The 15447-nt window shown below is 39.9% G+C and overlaps 3 protein-coding genes across 5 annotated transcripts; 1 reads left to right on the top strand and 2 right to left on the bottom strand.

The window, feature by feature from the left end:
- Positions 1 to 1745: 1745 nt before the first annotated feature.
- On the bottom strand, positions 1746 to 13208 carry rcbtb2 (regulator of chromosome condensation (RCC1) and BTB (POZ) domain containing protein 2). Of its 3 annotated transcripts, XM_084674172.1 has the most exons (13): positions 12657 to 12833; positions 12422 to 12553; positions 11701 to 11851; positions 11439 to 11605; positions 11004 to 11162; positions 10571 to 10678; positions 10051 to 10193; positions 9777 to 9967; positions 9331 to 9457; positions 8942 to 9081; positions 8198 to 8328; positions 7886 to 8062; positions 1746 to 1849 (listed from the first exon to the last, which is right to left on the bottom strand). In XM_084674172.1, exons 2-12 carry the CDS (start codon positions 12545 to 12547, stop codon positions 7922 to 7924), a joined length of 1584 nt encoding a protein of 527 aa, XP_084530298.1. In that variant the 5' UTR covers positions 12548 to 12553; positions 12657 to 12833; the 3' UTR covers positions 1746 to 1849; positions 7886 to 7921. The 3 variants fall into 3 exon arrangements, with proteins under 3 accessions (XP_084530298.1, XP_084530297.1, XP_084530296.1); XM_084674171.1 differs by lacking the exons at positions 1746 to 1849; positions 12657 to 12833 and adding an exon at positions 13084 to 13208 and having other exon boundaries at positions 6699 to 8062; XM_084674170.1 differs by lacking the exon at positions 1746 to 1849 and having other exon boundaries at positions 6699 to 8062; positions 12657 to 12832.
- Positions 1761 to 6180, bottom strand: lpar6a (lysophosphatidic acid receptor 6a). The gene is made up of 2 exons (XM_084674173.1): positions 2680 to 6180; positions 1761 to 1849 (listed from the first exon to the last, which is right to left on the bottom strand). The coding sequence occupies exon 1, from the start codon at positions 3803 to 3805 to the stop codon at positions 2705 to 2707; it is 1101 nt and encodes a 366-aa protein (XP_084530299.1). The 5' UTR covers positions 3806 to 6180; the 3' UTR covers positions 1761 to 1849; positions 2680 to 2704.
- On the top strand, positions 13035 to 15447 carry cysltr2b (cysteinyl leukotriene receptor 2b). The gene is made up of 2 exons (XM_084674174.1): positions 13035 to 13304; positions 13778 to 15447. The coding sequence occupies exons 1-2, from the start codon at positions 13272 to 13274 to the stop codon at positions 14801 to 14803; spliced, it is 1059 nt and encodes a 352-aa protein (XP_084530300.1). The 5' UTR covers positions 13035 to 13271; the 3' UTR covers positions 14804 to 15447.

Here is a 15447-nt window from a genome sequence, read left to right as displayed (position 1 = left end):
CTTTTCAGCTGTAGCAGTGTAGTTTGCATTTCCAGGAACCCTCACGCACCCTGTTCTCCTGTGTCTTAGTTCCAGGCCGACAGCTTAAAACGTCTGATCCTTAGGTGTTTAAGCTAGAGCAGGGAACCTCAAAGTTCATGAACTGGATGGCCTGAGCGAGTAGTTCGAGCCTGTCCATTAGTCTTACACATCATGAAATGTTGGAGCATGTCGAGTTTCACTTAAAACTTTACACAACAGTCCAGCTGCAATGAACCTGTGTGGAACCTGACCCCGGGCAGCCTGCTGTTGATTCAGATGGTTGTGTAGCTGTTTTTGGGGGGGTTATTTGCCTTTGAAAGAAGGACAGACGGAAGATGAAGACTGTGTGAAGATGGATACCATGTTAAGACAGACCAGCCTAATGACTGCATAAAGCCTTCAGGACTTGTAGACACATTAGTGAGTTGTAGACAAAGGCCTACATTCAAACCAACATATAGTGTTACGTTATAGTCTCTAGACTAACAAACATTGGTGTAAAAAATATGTAGCAAAAGGTGTAAGAAAGAAACTGAAATACTCATGTATTTCAAGAAACAAAGAAACAAAGTAGAATAAGGATTCCAGTCAAATTAACAGAGTGGATTTAGGGGAAATCCACATTTTGTAAGTGTATCAGAATTTCATCTAGCATGTCTGTTTCATGCTGAGACATGTGGATTATTTCACTGTTGTGCCGTTTCACCCTGTTCTATATGCAACAATGTGGAACCTTAACACATTTACCATAACGGTAAAGAACTTTGCATAAATCCACAGACTTCCACAATCACACCCCCACATAACCACTTTATACCTTCCTATTTGATGTTGGTCCAAAGCTGCCATGGATTAAAATAAAAAACTTGAAACAAGACATTTAAAAAAAATAGTGAAAAAAGACCTAATCACTGGGGTCTAAATGATTCACACACTGGAAGACTAAATTCATCTTGATCATTCGATTAGCAGCTAACCTTGAGCTATGCACACCTGATTGCTGGATAAGAAACTCACTTGGTCTGGAACTGAATCTACATCCATCAAACAGTCTGACTTTATTACTGATGTTTTCACTGTGTTCACCTTCCCCTTCAAGTTTGCTTGAGTTTACAGTAATACAAAAAGGACAATCACTATTTTGGCAGTTCTCAAAGATACCAGCAAGCTGCCATATAGGTATAATATTTGTGCGGCATTTGTTGTGGCTGTTGTGTGTTGCCTGCCTGTGCATGTCCATGGTTAAGCGCTGGAACAAGACATCCATTGTGGCTTTGACTGGGGTGTGTTTCACCACATCACAATTATGAGCTTAATACTGGAATGACAAGTGTGTCGCGTTGTCTATAAATGAAAAACTGTCGCAAAATCCTTTGGCTTTCGATAACCAATTTAAGTATTGGTACAGAACCTTAACTATAACCGTGTTCTCTGCCAACTATTAAGCAATGTTTGAAACTACAATACTTGGCAATACTACTAAATACAAACTTTACAATTGTGTTAGGCCTGCATGGTTCCAGTATAAAAGACCATTCATAATATTCATTAATTATATTTGCCTTACAGCTAGGATAGGTATGTTTTTTAGAAGCAAAACTTGTCATAAAACTTGTCATATTTTTTTTTAAACACTTCATATCCTGAAAAGCAAACAGTAAATCAAATGCTGTTAAATCAATTTGTCTTTTTTTTATTAGGCATTCATTAAATGTATAAATTACTGTGAAATGCCCTGCCCTTCATCATGTTGTGCCTCGTACAGAATCTTTCATCAGTCTTGTGCTTCTGACCCTGCCTTCTGCACAGACAGGAAGCTGCCGTTTTCCTGCGGAACAGAAAATGTGTTGCTTCTGGTCACCGCAGTTGCAGACATTAGTAGCGCAACAATTTATCCATTTCTTTTTTATTGAGGATTGCTCCAATCTTTCTATACAGGCATTAGCAATACTCATAACAATTACTGTAATACTGTATGAAGCTGTTGCTGTAGAAGTACATTACTTTTATTTATGAAGTTAAGATGTGGCATACAGCAACATTTAATATATTGTGTCAGTGCATTGAAATGTACAAAATACATGAGGCATAATTTAAAAAAAATCAGAAACCTGATTTTAAGTCTCATTTTCAGTTGAAGATCGTCACCATAATAGATGCAATGGAAAAGCTAAGCTATTCTTCAATAGAATGCAATAATAACTATCACTTTATAGTACTGGGCTACATTATACACATGTGTTCATCACAATTAGACGTATAAAGTACATATTGAGGAAAGAGCCCCTTTAATTATATACCATATTCTATGGTTAGAAACACAACTTCCCAAAAACACATGGGTACTTGTTGAAATTGCTATGAAAGAGGATTTTCAAACTGCATTCCAGTTCATTTTTATGGGTGACATTTCTGCCAAAGTTACATTCTACATTCACAAGTTATATTCCACATGGTGATGTTACAAAAATATCACATTATGTCCACAGGAATCCAACAATGAGTGGTATACACTGTGATGGGTCCAGTGCCCATGTTTTTCCCCTGAGATGGAGACTGAAACTGTATCACTCCAGTAGCTGATTCTTTAGCACCCTCACCATACATTTTCAAATTTTCAGTCATCTATGACATATCCATAACCCCAGAGTTATATACCTTGTTTTCTGAGTATACTGACTAATCACACTGAAGACTCATCATGGAAAATAGCAGATTTGAGATTCTTCAGGCCACATCGGAGGTTAGAGCTGGGTTCCGACTGCAGGCCCTCGAACTTGACATCATAGGTTTGGCTGACCTGAGACTTTCGTTTGATGGAGTTCTGAATAGTTTCTGAAGTAAAATAGTAGACAATGGGATCAAAGCAGCAGTTGGACACAGCAATACAAAGGGCTATAGGGTAGATTGTTCTGACCACAGACTCCACAAAACAGCCCTTCAGGGTTTTGGTGCGGACAAGAGCATAGAATATCAGATTGACATTGTAGGGGATGAAGCAGAAGCAGAAGATGCATAGATGGACAATGAGCATACGTAGGATCTTGGTTTTATTTAGCTTTCCCCCCCGGCTGATGGCCTGTGGTCGCCTTAGGGTCTGGAGAATCCTGCCAGAACATACCGCGTTGAGCAGCAGGGGGATGATGAAGCCAACTGTCTCAATGAAGATCACAATTTTGGACAAATGGGATTTCCACTGGGTGGAGGAGAAGTTCTCAAAGCAGTACCGGGTTGTGTGGTTGGGTGAAGTTGTTTCGAGCATAAACCCAGCGGGGATACTGCCAGACAGGACCAGCACCCACATCGCAACACACACTATCTTAGCATTGCGTTTGGTTCTCACAGCTCGTGAGCGCAAGGGGTGCACAATAGCCAGGAAGCGGTCTACATTGATGCAGGTGAGGAAAAGAATGCTGCCATACATGTTCGTGTAGAACACTGAAACAGAGAGAACACAGAGCACCCTGCCAAATGGCCAGTCCAGGTTGATGAAGTAGAAGACCCTCAGAGGAAGTGTAAAGACAAATAACAAGTCTGACACCACCAAGTTGATCATGTACGTGGTGGTTTCATTTCTCAACTTCAGAGAGCATGTGAAGATATACATGGCTGCTAAATTGGTGATTAGTCCCATAACAAACACTATGCTGAACACTATGCTGTACAGCGGATATTTGAATCCATCGTTTTTGGTGCAGGTTGGACTGTCTGAATAGAGGATAGATGTAATGTTTTCTGCACTGAGTAGTGTATATGTGTCTGTCAGGATTGTTGTATTGAGCATTTTGGGGGATATAAGAGAGCACTAAGGATTGAATGTATCAACTATACAATGAAAGGATTTCCTTGAAGCCTAAATCTACCATCAAGGATCATTGAAACAGTCAAATTATAGAATGCCTTGTCTTAAAGTGCTGTCTTTCAGTCTATATATTTCAAACAAACGTTTTGATCAAAAGTTGTAGTAGTACTAGTCAGGATGGCAGATGATCAACTATCGTCCTTCTCCATTCTTGATATTGGATGTTGTTTTGGGGGTTAACCTGTGTTGTGACTCAAGCAGCAGCTTCCTCTTCCCGTCCCTCTGTCTGTTCTTGCCTTCCGGCTTGGCAACTGTGCAGGACACCCGCCACAAGTTGGATTGGAAGCTGTACTTACTCAGATAGATAGTTGTCACAAACAAAATTGATCCATTTTCCATTCAGTAATTGAAGACAGTCAGCCAACTCTCAAGTCCAGCGAGAAATTGCGCTGATGTTCAAATTGTTCGCTTTATTCCTTTATCCTCTTGTAAAGGTTTAAGCCAGTCCTCCTGTTCTTTGACTTTGTTTGGAAGTGGTCCAGGCCTTTTTGTAGATCTTAGTAGCAGAGTATGTAGCAACAGAGTTGGGGACTTCAGTGTTCTGCTTCAGTTCTCAGTGTATGACAATGTGAGTGTTCTCTGTTTCTCCTTTGGGTTTCCTGCCCCTCCCCCCTTTTTTCTTTCTCGTTTGTTTCTTCCTGCAACTGCCTCAAGGGCATTGTATAGCTCACACATTTAAAGAGTGTTTTAAAGAAGTCTGAGGTATGGGATTCGTTTTTCCTGTCAGTATCCGGTCTAGGAGTAGAGAGAAGTAGAAGAAACTCCTCCCACTGTCTCTCTGAAACTCCCGCTTTCTCTTTGTCTGCTTTCAGTGAGACATTGGGACTGTGTAGTTGGTCAGATTATCAGATGTAGAATCTAAAAAAGAACAGACAAACTGTTGAAATATGTGTGACAGGAAATCCTTCTGGATTTCATTTTTTTATTTTTGTCTTTGTGTGAATGCTGTGGAAGAAATTTCCTGTGTGCTTACATTATTCACTAATCAATAGAACTAGTCGTTGGATACTAGTTAGTATGTTCTTATATGAGCTTTCTATTCATACGAGTAGATTGTATTCATATGTCAGGGTAATAGATGTTCGTGGTCAGGAGAAAGTACTGGGTAAACGTCCCTTGTCATAACTACAAGGAGAGCTCCAACTATGATCTGTCTAGTCTGAGAGTCGTCATGGGTTGGGAGCTGTGAATCTCTTTTTACTATCTGACTGTCATTCTTGTTCCCTATAAAAGATGGTCCTCTGGCCTTCAGAGCGGGGAGAGACATGGTTGAGACCTAAGCCTGGTGTTGTGTTAGTCATTTATTGTTAGAGGTCTGGTTTTCTCTCCCAATCTGGGAGGGAAAAAAATCCAGAACTCAACTGAGCTTAATCACTTCGTTTATGAAGAGGCGGACAAGACACTTTTTTCATCAATGGGAATCTGGACTTTTATATGGCTGTGGGATTGCATGAGGGGCATTTTAAAATAAACAAATAAGCTTTCTCTGGTTGGCGATATTTTTCAGTCACAGGCTGGTGTTTCAGCACCAAACTACAAGTTTAACGGGCCTTTTTATTGGGAACCTTTTGGTAGACAGTCTGTAACACATCAGGATTTTTTGTTATGAATGAGCTAGCCAGATAGCAGAGAAGCACTTTGTGTTGTAAGCTCTGCATGCTTGCATTCTTCAACGTGTTTCTCATTTCTTCCCTTATCCCCGGTCACTTCCCGTAAACAAACTTAAGATATAAAGTGCTCATGATGGGTTCAGGTTCACTAGCTGCCTATTCTGGAGAATCCAATATTCTCAGCCATTATACCATTTGGAATGTTGGGTTCATCCAGGCTCCATGCCATGTCCTGCTGAGTTGTTTGATCCTAATCTTCAGGTCTGATTCCATTCATATTACAGGCTGAATCCATGTGTAAAGGGGTCATCTAGTGAATTTGTACAGTGCATGTGTGGAACTTAAAGGCCTTTTCTACAATTTGCTTGCAGGAACTTTGGAAATCAATAATAAAAAAACATTGAAGCCTGATTACTGGCTATCCATCTTGTCGAGTTGACATGGCCCATGACTGAGCTTCTCTATTCATAAGACGTGTTATATTCAGTTATCTTTCATGTTGCATTCAGTGTACTATTTTGATCTCCTTTTTCCCCCCCCCTACAATTTGTTCTCACATTTTAGCAAAAAGGTAGCAGTTTGAATGGGACTTGTAAAACACATGAATGAAAATGAATTACTGTACACTTTAAAGATTAGAGCCATTTTGCTTGACAGAAATAGCTGCAAGTGGCTGGGCAACGTCCGCATTGATGCCAGAGATAACTATTTTGCAATTTAACAGAAACCTTGATGACACAGTGTCCTTGCTCCTTAATAACACTCCTTCCCCTTCCCAAATGAACTATGCATACAATTAAAAAGGAAACAACATAGAATACAGTCTTCATTTAGTCCTTTATCTTCTTAACCAGCTAACTTGACCAACTTAGTTTAACAAAGGATTCCAATGATTTTGTAGGCCTACTTTACAAATTATAGCAGATCATCTGTGTAAAAAAATGCTAATTTCTGGAATCAGGGGACAACAGTCCCGTTATTTAAAGCCAACTGACCATCTGAAACGTATGAAAAAAATATTAATGTTTGCTTACTTGTGTTGATAGGATGTTTCTTAAATACAGTTGCCATGCTATTTAGGCTAAATTACCTACTGCCATCTTCATGCTTCTACTAACTCAAAACCATAGGATAACTATAAAACAAATACAAATCATCAGCATTTATCAAAACATTCAAAACATACAATATTTGGCATGTCAATGTTAAAGCTTTCTGTATCATCATCTTTAATGGATTACAAGCATTTTATATAGAAAAAGTAATAAATTATTGGTTGCTCAACACAGAAGTCTCCATTTGAAGTTGGCTATTGCACTGGTCTAGCAGTGGTGCTCTCATTGATGCGAGGTTTGGGAAAATGTACACACAAGAGGGATATTCTTGAAATGACAAACGTTGTGACAAATGATGACATCTGTAAACAAGCTATATCTGCAAGTAACACCACCTGCATCATTATGAAACTGTTGTTCTACTATGTGGTGTCAGCAACAGGAAATTAATTACAGCTAATGGGATAATCTGTCATCTTAAAAGCAAGAGATGAGCTTCCAGCTGCACACACAGTTACACAGCTACATACATCTCTCAGAACCTCAGCCCTTGGAGTACTGTACATGAAAACAGTGACCCTGTGAAGTACTTCACTACTCTGAATGCTACTCAATATGATGACAGTAAAACCAATGTTGGATAACAAAAGCATAAAGGTACTCTATAAAACTCAGTAACATTTGACCACTGTAAATTACTAAAATAACAATTAATATGGGTCATGTAAAACAGTCAGTAAAAAAAGTTCTACCAAAAATGTTTATGTTTCAAGTAAAAATCTGAATATTTTTAATTTCTTGTGAATTACGAAGTTATCTCCCAGCAAAACAAAACTTATTTTAGGAAAGGCTTTGAGGACAATGAGAAGGAGCAACTCATGCCATGCCTGGAGAAACTCCCTCATACTCCTGATTGGTCAAAAAGTAAAATGTTTGTCCTTTTCATCATTGCTGATATCTAGGCAAATATAGAACACTCCTCTTCTTGATATGGAATCTGGGATTAACATTTTTTTCAAATTAGAATTGAACATGAGACCTCCTTTTGAAACACCCTTGCACTGCAGAGTTCCAACTGGGACCTCTCATATACACATTTATCCTCGCGCAAACGCACACACAGGTGTTCAACAGGACAATACTGGCAGATAGGTGGGGGTTGCTGTTGTGTCTATTTTGCCATAGTCTCAGTAGTTTCCCTGTTTGGTCTCCGTTTTGTGCTTGAGGTGTCACTATATCGCTAGGTCCTCCAGATGGGTAGGTAAGGGTATGATAACAGCAAAAGAGCAGAATTTGACCAGGTTAGCTTTTATGTCTCTCAAGTTCTGACCACTCACCTTCCATCTCTTATCTTAAAGCCCATCCCAATGCAGTCAATTTTTGAAGGCCCCGTAGCGGCTGGCTTTGCTGATGAAGTTCTTTAGAAGGTCATGGTCCATGTCAGCGAAGGCCTCGGTCTGTGTAACAGCAGTCAGGTGGTTGACACAGAACTTGAAGCAAAACTCCTCCAGCTCCTAAAAATGTAGAAGACTGGAAGGTCAGTGCTGAGGGGTATAGATACAGACAGAGCACTGACATGAAAAGAAAAGCTGGTTTGAAACAGTAGTGTGCATGAATGTGTGTGTGTGTGTTTGTGTGGGTGCGCTTACCCGGGCCTCATACTTTACAGCAGCAGAGAACAGGGTTATAGCATTTTCCTCTGAGATCCCTCTCTTTATTGTCTCCTGACAGAGTCTCTTTAGCCTGGTCTCACGGTAGTATGTGGCTAGGTCCAGCAACCCTGCACACATGACCAATAGTAGTGGTTAGTACATTTACATTTAGTAATTTAGCAGACGCTTTTATCCAAAGCGACTTATAAAAATGAGCTAAATGTGCAATGATCATAAATAATGAGATGGCCCCAAAACAATGAAGCATACATTGTGAAAAGCAAATAAGAGCCAACGGGTAAAACCAGAAGAGAATGTAGATAAACAAGTTACAATTAACAACACGATCCCCAAAGTGCCCAGAGTGTACCTGGAAGACAGCAAGCACCTTTTCAGATCAAGGCCCTCATTTAGAAAACCAGGATTACATTTCATGCAACATGCCAAAATTCTGCATTACGTTACAATGCATAAACATGCTGTACGGTATAAAGACACTTTCAATTATGAAGCCGCCCTAATACTAAAATTGTGCATACGTGAACAAGCTTTGTGATTCCGCCTCGTAACAACCAAACATGGTTATATTTTACAGCCAAAGCGAGCCACTTCTGGCCTCATTTGCAGGCATATTATTGGCGATAATCGGACTATTTCCATGAATGCCATCTTGTTTATAAATGAGACTCCAGAACTGGTCAATTATTCATCTGACTGAGCCACACCCCTTGTCAGGCTGACCTATGGCATCCTCTGGTGGCAGGTTGATAGTGTCAGTGTAAAGATACTCTAGGAAGGCGCGGTACACCAAGTAGGAGAACTGGTGGATCTCGATGGACTCCTCATCTGTCTCATTCAGCAGGGCACGGAAATGCTCACATCTGAAATCATAATAAAAAATTACAAAAAATCTAAATACGGTAGAATGTGAATCTGGCATGTATGACTATATATAAATAGCTAAATGGTGAAACAACTTTTCCTCAAGATGCCAACAAGGAAACCAGAAAGTTGACATTGATAACTATATTATTTTAAGACTGATTCTTTGTTTCCAAGTCCCACAGCAATAAATCAATTAAAGTATACAAGTGGTTTCTCGGGCCACCATGATTCAGAGGTCAGGGTACCTGATTTTTAGGAGGGCTTTGTGAACATGGATGCATTTTCCATCAACCAAGAATTTTAAGTCAGAGATATCTGGGCTGTCAAACTCCCTTTTCAAGGATTGTGCAACCGTTAGATAGTCATCACCATCTGAAAAGCAGAGGAAGTTGTCACACAACTTGTCACAAAACTCACAACACAAGCCAAACTATTGGTTTATTGTTGTGACAGCTGTGAATGTATTCTTTTTCATTTCAATAACATAAAGCATTAAAACAAATGAATATAGAAGATACTTCCTTATACAGATACTTCCTTGAGTACAAGGAATGTATCACACAGACATGTTTGGACAAGTCTTAAGAATGTTTTTGTTACAAAGTTCTCTTGAAATTCCCTAGAACTTCCCTAAGGAGCTTATTGGCAGTCTCAATAATGATCCCGCAGCACATCCACCTTTCCCTCTTACCTACAGTGAGGAGGTGCCACGTGACAGCTGGCGTAGCAAAGCAGGCAAACACATCATCTGTCGTGCCAAAGTGGGTAAGGTGGGGACAGGCTACAGCTTGTCCCCGACACTGACCCCACATAAAGACCTGACCACTCTGGGTCTTAGCTGCAGACGTGTGGCTTGTGTGACAGGCTGCTACTTCTACCATCCTAGCAGAAACAAAATAAAGAGGAACACAGCATCAAAGTGAGGAACATGAAAACAGAAAACGTCTGTCCTGTCCAGGACTCACCTCTCCTTGTCCATGTTAATGAGTGTAGGCAGGGATTGGTTACTCTTGTTGCCTGTTCCCAGCTGCCCATAAGAGTTTGCCCCCCAGGCGTAAACAAGTCCCTCATCTGTAAGGGCCAATGTATGTGCATATCCACAGGCAACCTGTAGATTTTTGTGAGGGACAGAACTTTTGATTAACATTTATCCCTCTCTCTCTCTCTCTCTCTCTCTCTCTCTCTCTCTCTCTCTCTCTCTCTCTCTCTCTCTCTCTCTCTCTCTCTCTCTCTCTCTCTCTCTCTCTCTCTCTCTCTCTCTCTCTCTCTCTCTCTCTCTCTCTCTCTCTCTCTCTCTCTCTCTCTCTCTCTCTCTCTCTCTCTCTCTCTCTCTCTCTCTCTCTCACTCACTCACTCACTCACTCACTCACTCACTCACTCACTCACTCACTCACTCACTCTCTCACTCACTCTCTCACACACTCTCACACACTCTCACACACTCTCACACACTCTCTCACACACACACCTACACAAACACATTACCTGCACAATGTTAACACCCTGAATGGCAGCAATCCTGCAGGGAGTCTGCTGGTTCCCGTTGTTGCCCAGGCCAAGCTGCCCGTTACAATTATATCCCCAACCGTAGGTCTACAAGCAGTAGAAAGAAGTGGCTGTCATTTTCTGCATGAAACCGGCAAGACATATCATAAGGACAGCTTTAGACACTTTATTATTGAGTACTCTGCTTAAGTATTAGGGACAATTAAAATATATACAACCATAAAGCAAAAATGCTTAAAGAAATAATGACATTAAAAGACTAAACACAATTTTGTGAAAACTTTTTAATAGTGCCAAAATGTAAAACTAAATGTACTAAAAAAAACTAAATGTAAAAAAAAAAAAGGCTGTAACATTAAATGTGGTAAAGGTAGGGGTCCAGATTCTTTACAAATGCACTGAAAAAGCATACCTCCCCATTGTCCAGCACAGCCATGGAGCAGAGTTGGCCACAGGCTATGTTGACAACCACTTTGTTTTGCAGACAGCTGCTGACTCGTCTTGGAGTAGGCTGGTTAGCTGTGGAGCCCGAGCCAACTTGGCCCGAGTTGTTGTACCCCCATGCAAACACCTGGGTTTTACAGAAACACTGACTAAAACAACATAAAACTAACTTTGTGGCCTGATGTTTTTTTTCTTTCTTTGATCCAGCTTTTACAGAAACACTGACTAAATCAACATAAAACTAACTTTGTGGCCTGATGTTTTTTTTCTTTGATCCAGCTATTTATTGCTGTGGAGAAGATCCTCAACGCTCCTTCTTTGTGCTTATCAGCTTCTCATCACCAGATACATGGTTAAATAATTACATGGTATTTGGAAATATTATGTCAAACAACCAGCCTACCTCTCCCTCAGTGGTGAGAGCAATGGTATGGTGGGAGCCACAGGCGACCTCAGTCACTCTTTTGCTGAGCAGGTTAGTGGAGACCAGAGCTGGGGTTAGTCCATGGTTGGTGGTCCCATTTCCCAGTTGGCTGTAGCCATTATGGCCCCAAGCATAAACCTCTCCATCTAGGAATCAGCAGGCAAACTAGCACCTCATGTACACATACTGATAACTGTCAAATGTGCAAATAATCCTTCAACCTTAAATTGACTGGATTTACCAGCTGTGGCGATAACCAAATGTGGTCCCGTGCCATAGCTTAATGAAACAATCTTCTTTCCACAGAGGATGTCAATCCTACGAGGTTCAATAGTACTCTGCAGGTCTCCAAGTCCCAAACAGCCACTGCAGTTGGTGCCCAGAGCAAATACCTGTAAATAGAAGACAATATAGAGTTGGACAGATCTGACAATAATAACTTAATTAGCATCTCTGGTAAATGTTCCCTAAGCAATCATCTTTAGGAGCATTGTAGCATTGTGCTCGTTTAAAACAGAAACAGAACAATACAGAATTATCATGTTTCAGAGCAAGGCTTGCGTATCTAAAACTTAATACATGTTTCAGATACTTTGTGTATCTGAAACAAAAGTAAAGTGAAGATGTAGGCTATAGATAAAAGTAAGGATGTATTTAACACATGTAAAACATGAAACAAATTAAAACGTAAAGCTTATTGATTGTAAGCCCCTAGACATGCACGGAGTCTCGTCATGGATAAAAACAAAGCTTGCACAGGCATTACACACCTAAATATAGCCTCATTCTATCTGCTTATCCCAGTGTTTGTATAACTGTGGAAACCCCTCGGTGGGCGGGGTTGAAACTAATAGAAACGTTATCAACCTCCCTATCCCCAGCTTATGCACGATATGGTAACATTACGATCTATACCATTGCTTACATAAATACAATGAATGACCACTGCCCCTTGATCCTACCTCATCATTAACAGTTACATATAGCGCTTCATTTGCAGCACTACCAAAAACACAAGCCTGGCGAATGAGACGAAGTTCTTCAGGAGGCAGGAGTGCAAACACTGGCCACTTCCCCACGTCCAGCATACCGGCCTGTTAAATAAAGACGCAAAAGTACAAAAGCACTATTAAATGAACAGACTGTTAAGATAAGCTAGTTAGCTTATTAGAGTGCATGTCTGCTAGTAGTTGCTACCTGTAAATGTTTATCGTGAACGATGCCGTTGCGGGGGTGACTGACAACAATTCCTTAACATGTCAAATTAGGTGATCAGAATGATCAGAATCAAAAAAATTATAATTTTCTTAAGAATGGAGGCGACAACGTCCTGTAGCCATCCTCTCAGAGAATGCGGATAGCTAGCTACGCCAATGGCTCGAGCCCACGCTAGCTAGGCCAGCTAGGTCGCTGACATACCAGACTGTACGAGATGATTACCGAATAAATAATTCCTTGGCTAACCCAGGGTGACGCTCGTCTGAAACTCAGAGCTGCTGAAACTATACCAGCAGCCAACGCCCCATTACTCCCTAAATCTACGAACATCCAATGCACCTTGTCGAATGGAATGGAATTAAACTAACAAACTCTAAATGTGGATTAAAGTTGGTTGTTTACATACCGTAATACTTCACTTGACTTTAGTGAACCTGAAGTTTAATACTCTGCTGCCAAGCATACCTTTAAAGGTAAACTTTATCTCAGAACATCTGGGAGGGACTACCATACTGAATTCCCCTTGCTATCACCACCATCCAACACTAAATGTGAGATGTCTACGGGACACACACTTGTTCTGGTGAAAAATCAATGCATTTATTGGAAGTAATTTGTAAAATTAAGGTAGGCTTTTAAAATTTCTCGTTGTTAAAAAAAGTTGTTTTATGCACAATCCAGCTCTTATATGCCAAATGTTATATGGGTGTTATTGGAGCTTCTTTTAGCTCTGTTTCAAGTCCGATGAAGTCTTAGAAGCTCAGTTTAGGCAACTATGTAAAAGCCCAGGTATGTTTTAATTATTATTATTCAACTATTATTATTGTACCAATTGGCTTACATTATTTAATTTAACTTGGAAGAAAAATATTTTTTTGTGTGTGTAAACCAAAGGTAGTTAACTGAATGTATTTTCATTTGCTACTTTAACCCCCCCAAATAATGTTTGGATCAATAATTTGAAACTGTTTTGCAAGGTTCTCTGCATAACTAGTCTACTGTCAGAATGCAATTACTGGTTAACAAATCTTTAGCATAACAAATGTTTCATAAACTTGTGAAGTTTCTCATATTAGATATCTTCTCCCTTAATATTTCAGAAGGGACTCGTCATGAATCAGTCCAGGAACAATAATTGCTCTATCAGCATCTTCAAACACAATATCTACCCAGCAACCTACTTGGTCATCTTTATATTGGGACTGATCTTTAACCTCGTCTCCCTGTGGTTTTTTCTGACTGTGTGGAAGACTAACAGGAAGTTTGGTTCTGTCAACTTGTTTATGTTGAATCTCGTACTGTCTGACCTAATGTTGGTGTGCTCCCTGCCATTGAGGGCAGTATACTATCTGATGGAGTCTGACTGGGTCTTTGGAGATACTCTCTGCAGAATCATGTCTTTTTTATTTTATGTTAACATGTACAGCAGCATTTACTTCCTCATGGTACTAAGTGTGGTTCGCTTTTTAGCTATCACCAAACCATACACATTTGCGATGCTTAAGACCAGCCGGAGTGCCTGGATAGTATGCCTGTTGATATGGGTGTTAGTGTCCTTGGTGTCAATTCCTATGCTTAATGCAGGGACTACCAAAGATCTGGCATCTAATAAAACCAAGTGTCTGGAGCTGAATCCAGATTATAATGCACACCAATTATTCACATTAATAATTGCTAATTATGTTACCATGTTCTTTGGGATCATTTTACCTTTCGCAGTAATCTGCATCTGTAATATATTTGTGGTCTGTAAACTTGTTAGAATCAGGCACATACAAGGAACAGAAAGACCTAGGTTTAAAAAGTCAATTGCCCTAGTTATCACAGTCCTCTGCATTTTTCTGACCTGTTTTTTGCCATACCATGTTGTTCGCACTCTCTTCCTGGCATCTGAACAAGATATATCTAATAATGGTTATGGAGAGACCTGCAAATACACGGAACGTGTACGCAAAGCAGCTGTCATCACGCTCTGTCTTGCTGCTGGGAATAGCTGTCTTGATCCACTTATTTACTTTTTTGCAGGGGAAAACTTCAGACAGTTTGTTCTGAAACAAACTTCTGAAAAGGAAACTGAAATACCAAAGTATACGAGAAGGATTCAGCGACAAGAACATAGTACTTAATGCAATGCTGTGTTTTAATTCACCACATGTATCACAGTTTGAGAGGAATTTGTTTCAAAAGGTCATTATAACATGTTATCAAACTTTTTTACTGTACTAAATGAGATTACATTTGGTTTTTATACTGATGTGTGATGTGTCTGTGTTTTTAATTTTGTTTGTGGAAACCTGGGTTTTACCAAATATGACCTCTGACAAAATAACAAATTACAGTTTAACTGTGCATGTTATGCAATAATGCATCTAAGATGAAAATCCGTTTATGACAGGGTTGGTCCTTGATCAACAAAAGAAGAACAAATGTGGTGAGCTGCATTGTTGTGGACTGTGGTCGCAACTACACCGCCTGTAGGTAACACAGAATAACTGGATAAATTACATGATTATGCTTTCCTATGTTGATGTTAGGCTCATGTTTTCTTTTGGTTATTTACTTTTTTCTATTGTTTTGTATATCCGTTGTACACATTATTATTTGAAATGTTCCCGTTGTCTTAAAAAAACGATTTATGTTACACTTAATCTAAGGTAAATAACTGTGTTACCTAAATGGACACACACACACACACAAAAGCATACTATCTGATGGAGTCCGAGTGGGTCTTTGGAGATACTTTCCATAAATAAATAAATACATAAACTAC

The sequence above is a fragment of the Hypomesus nipponensis genome, chromosome 15 (genome assembly GCF_054491055.1).
Source record: "Hypomesus nipponensis isolate SF chromosome 15, ASM5449105v1, whole genome shotgun sequence".
Taxonomy (NCBI): domain Eukaryota; kingdom Metazoa; phylum Chordata; class Actinopteri; order Osmeriformes; family Osmeridae; genus Hypomesus; species Hypomesus nipponensis.
Note: the sequence above shows the minus strand (reverse complement) of the source record. Positions and strands in the feature narration are given on the sequence as shown.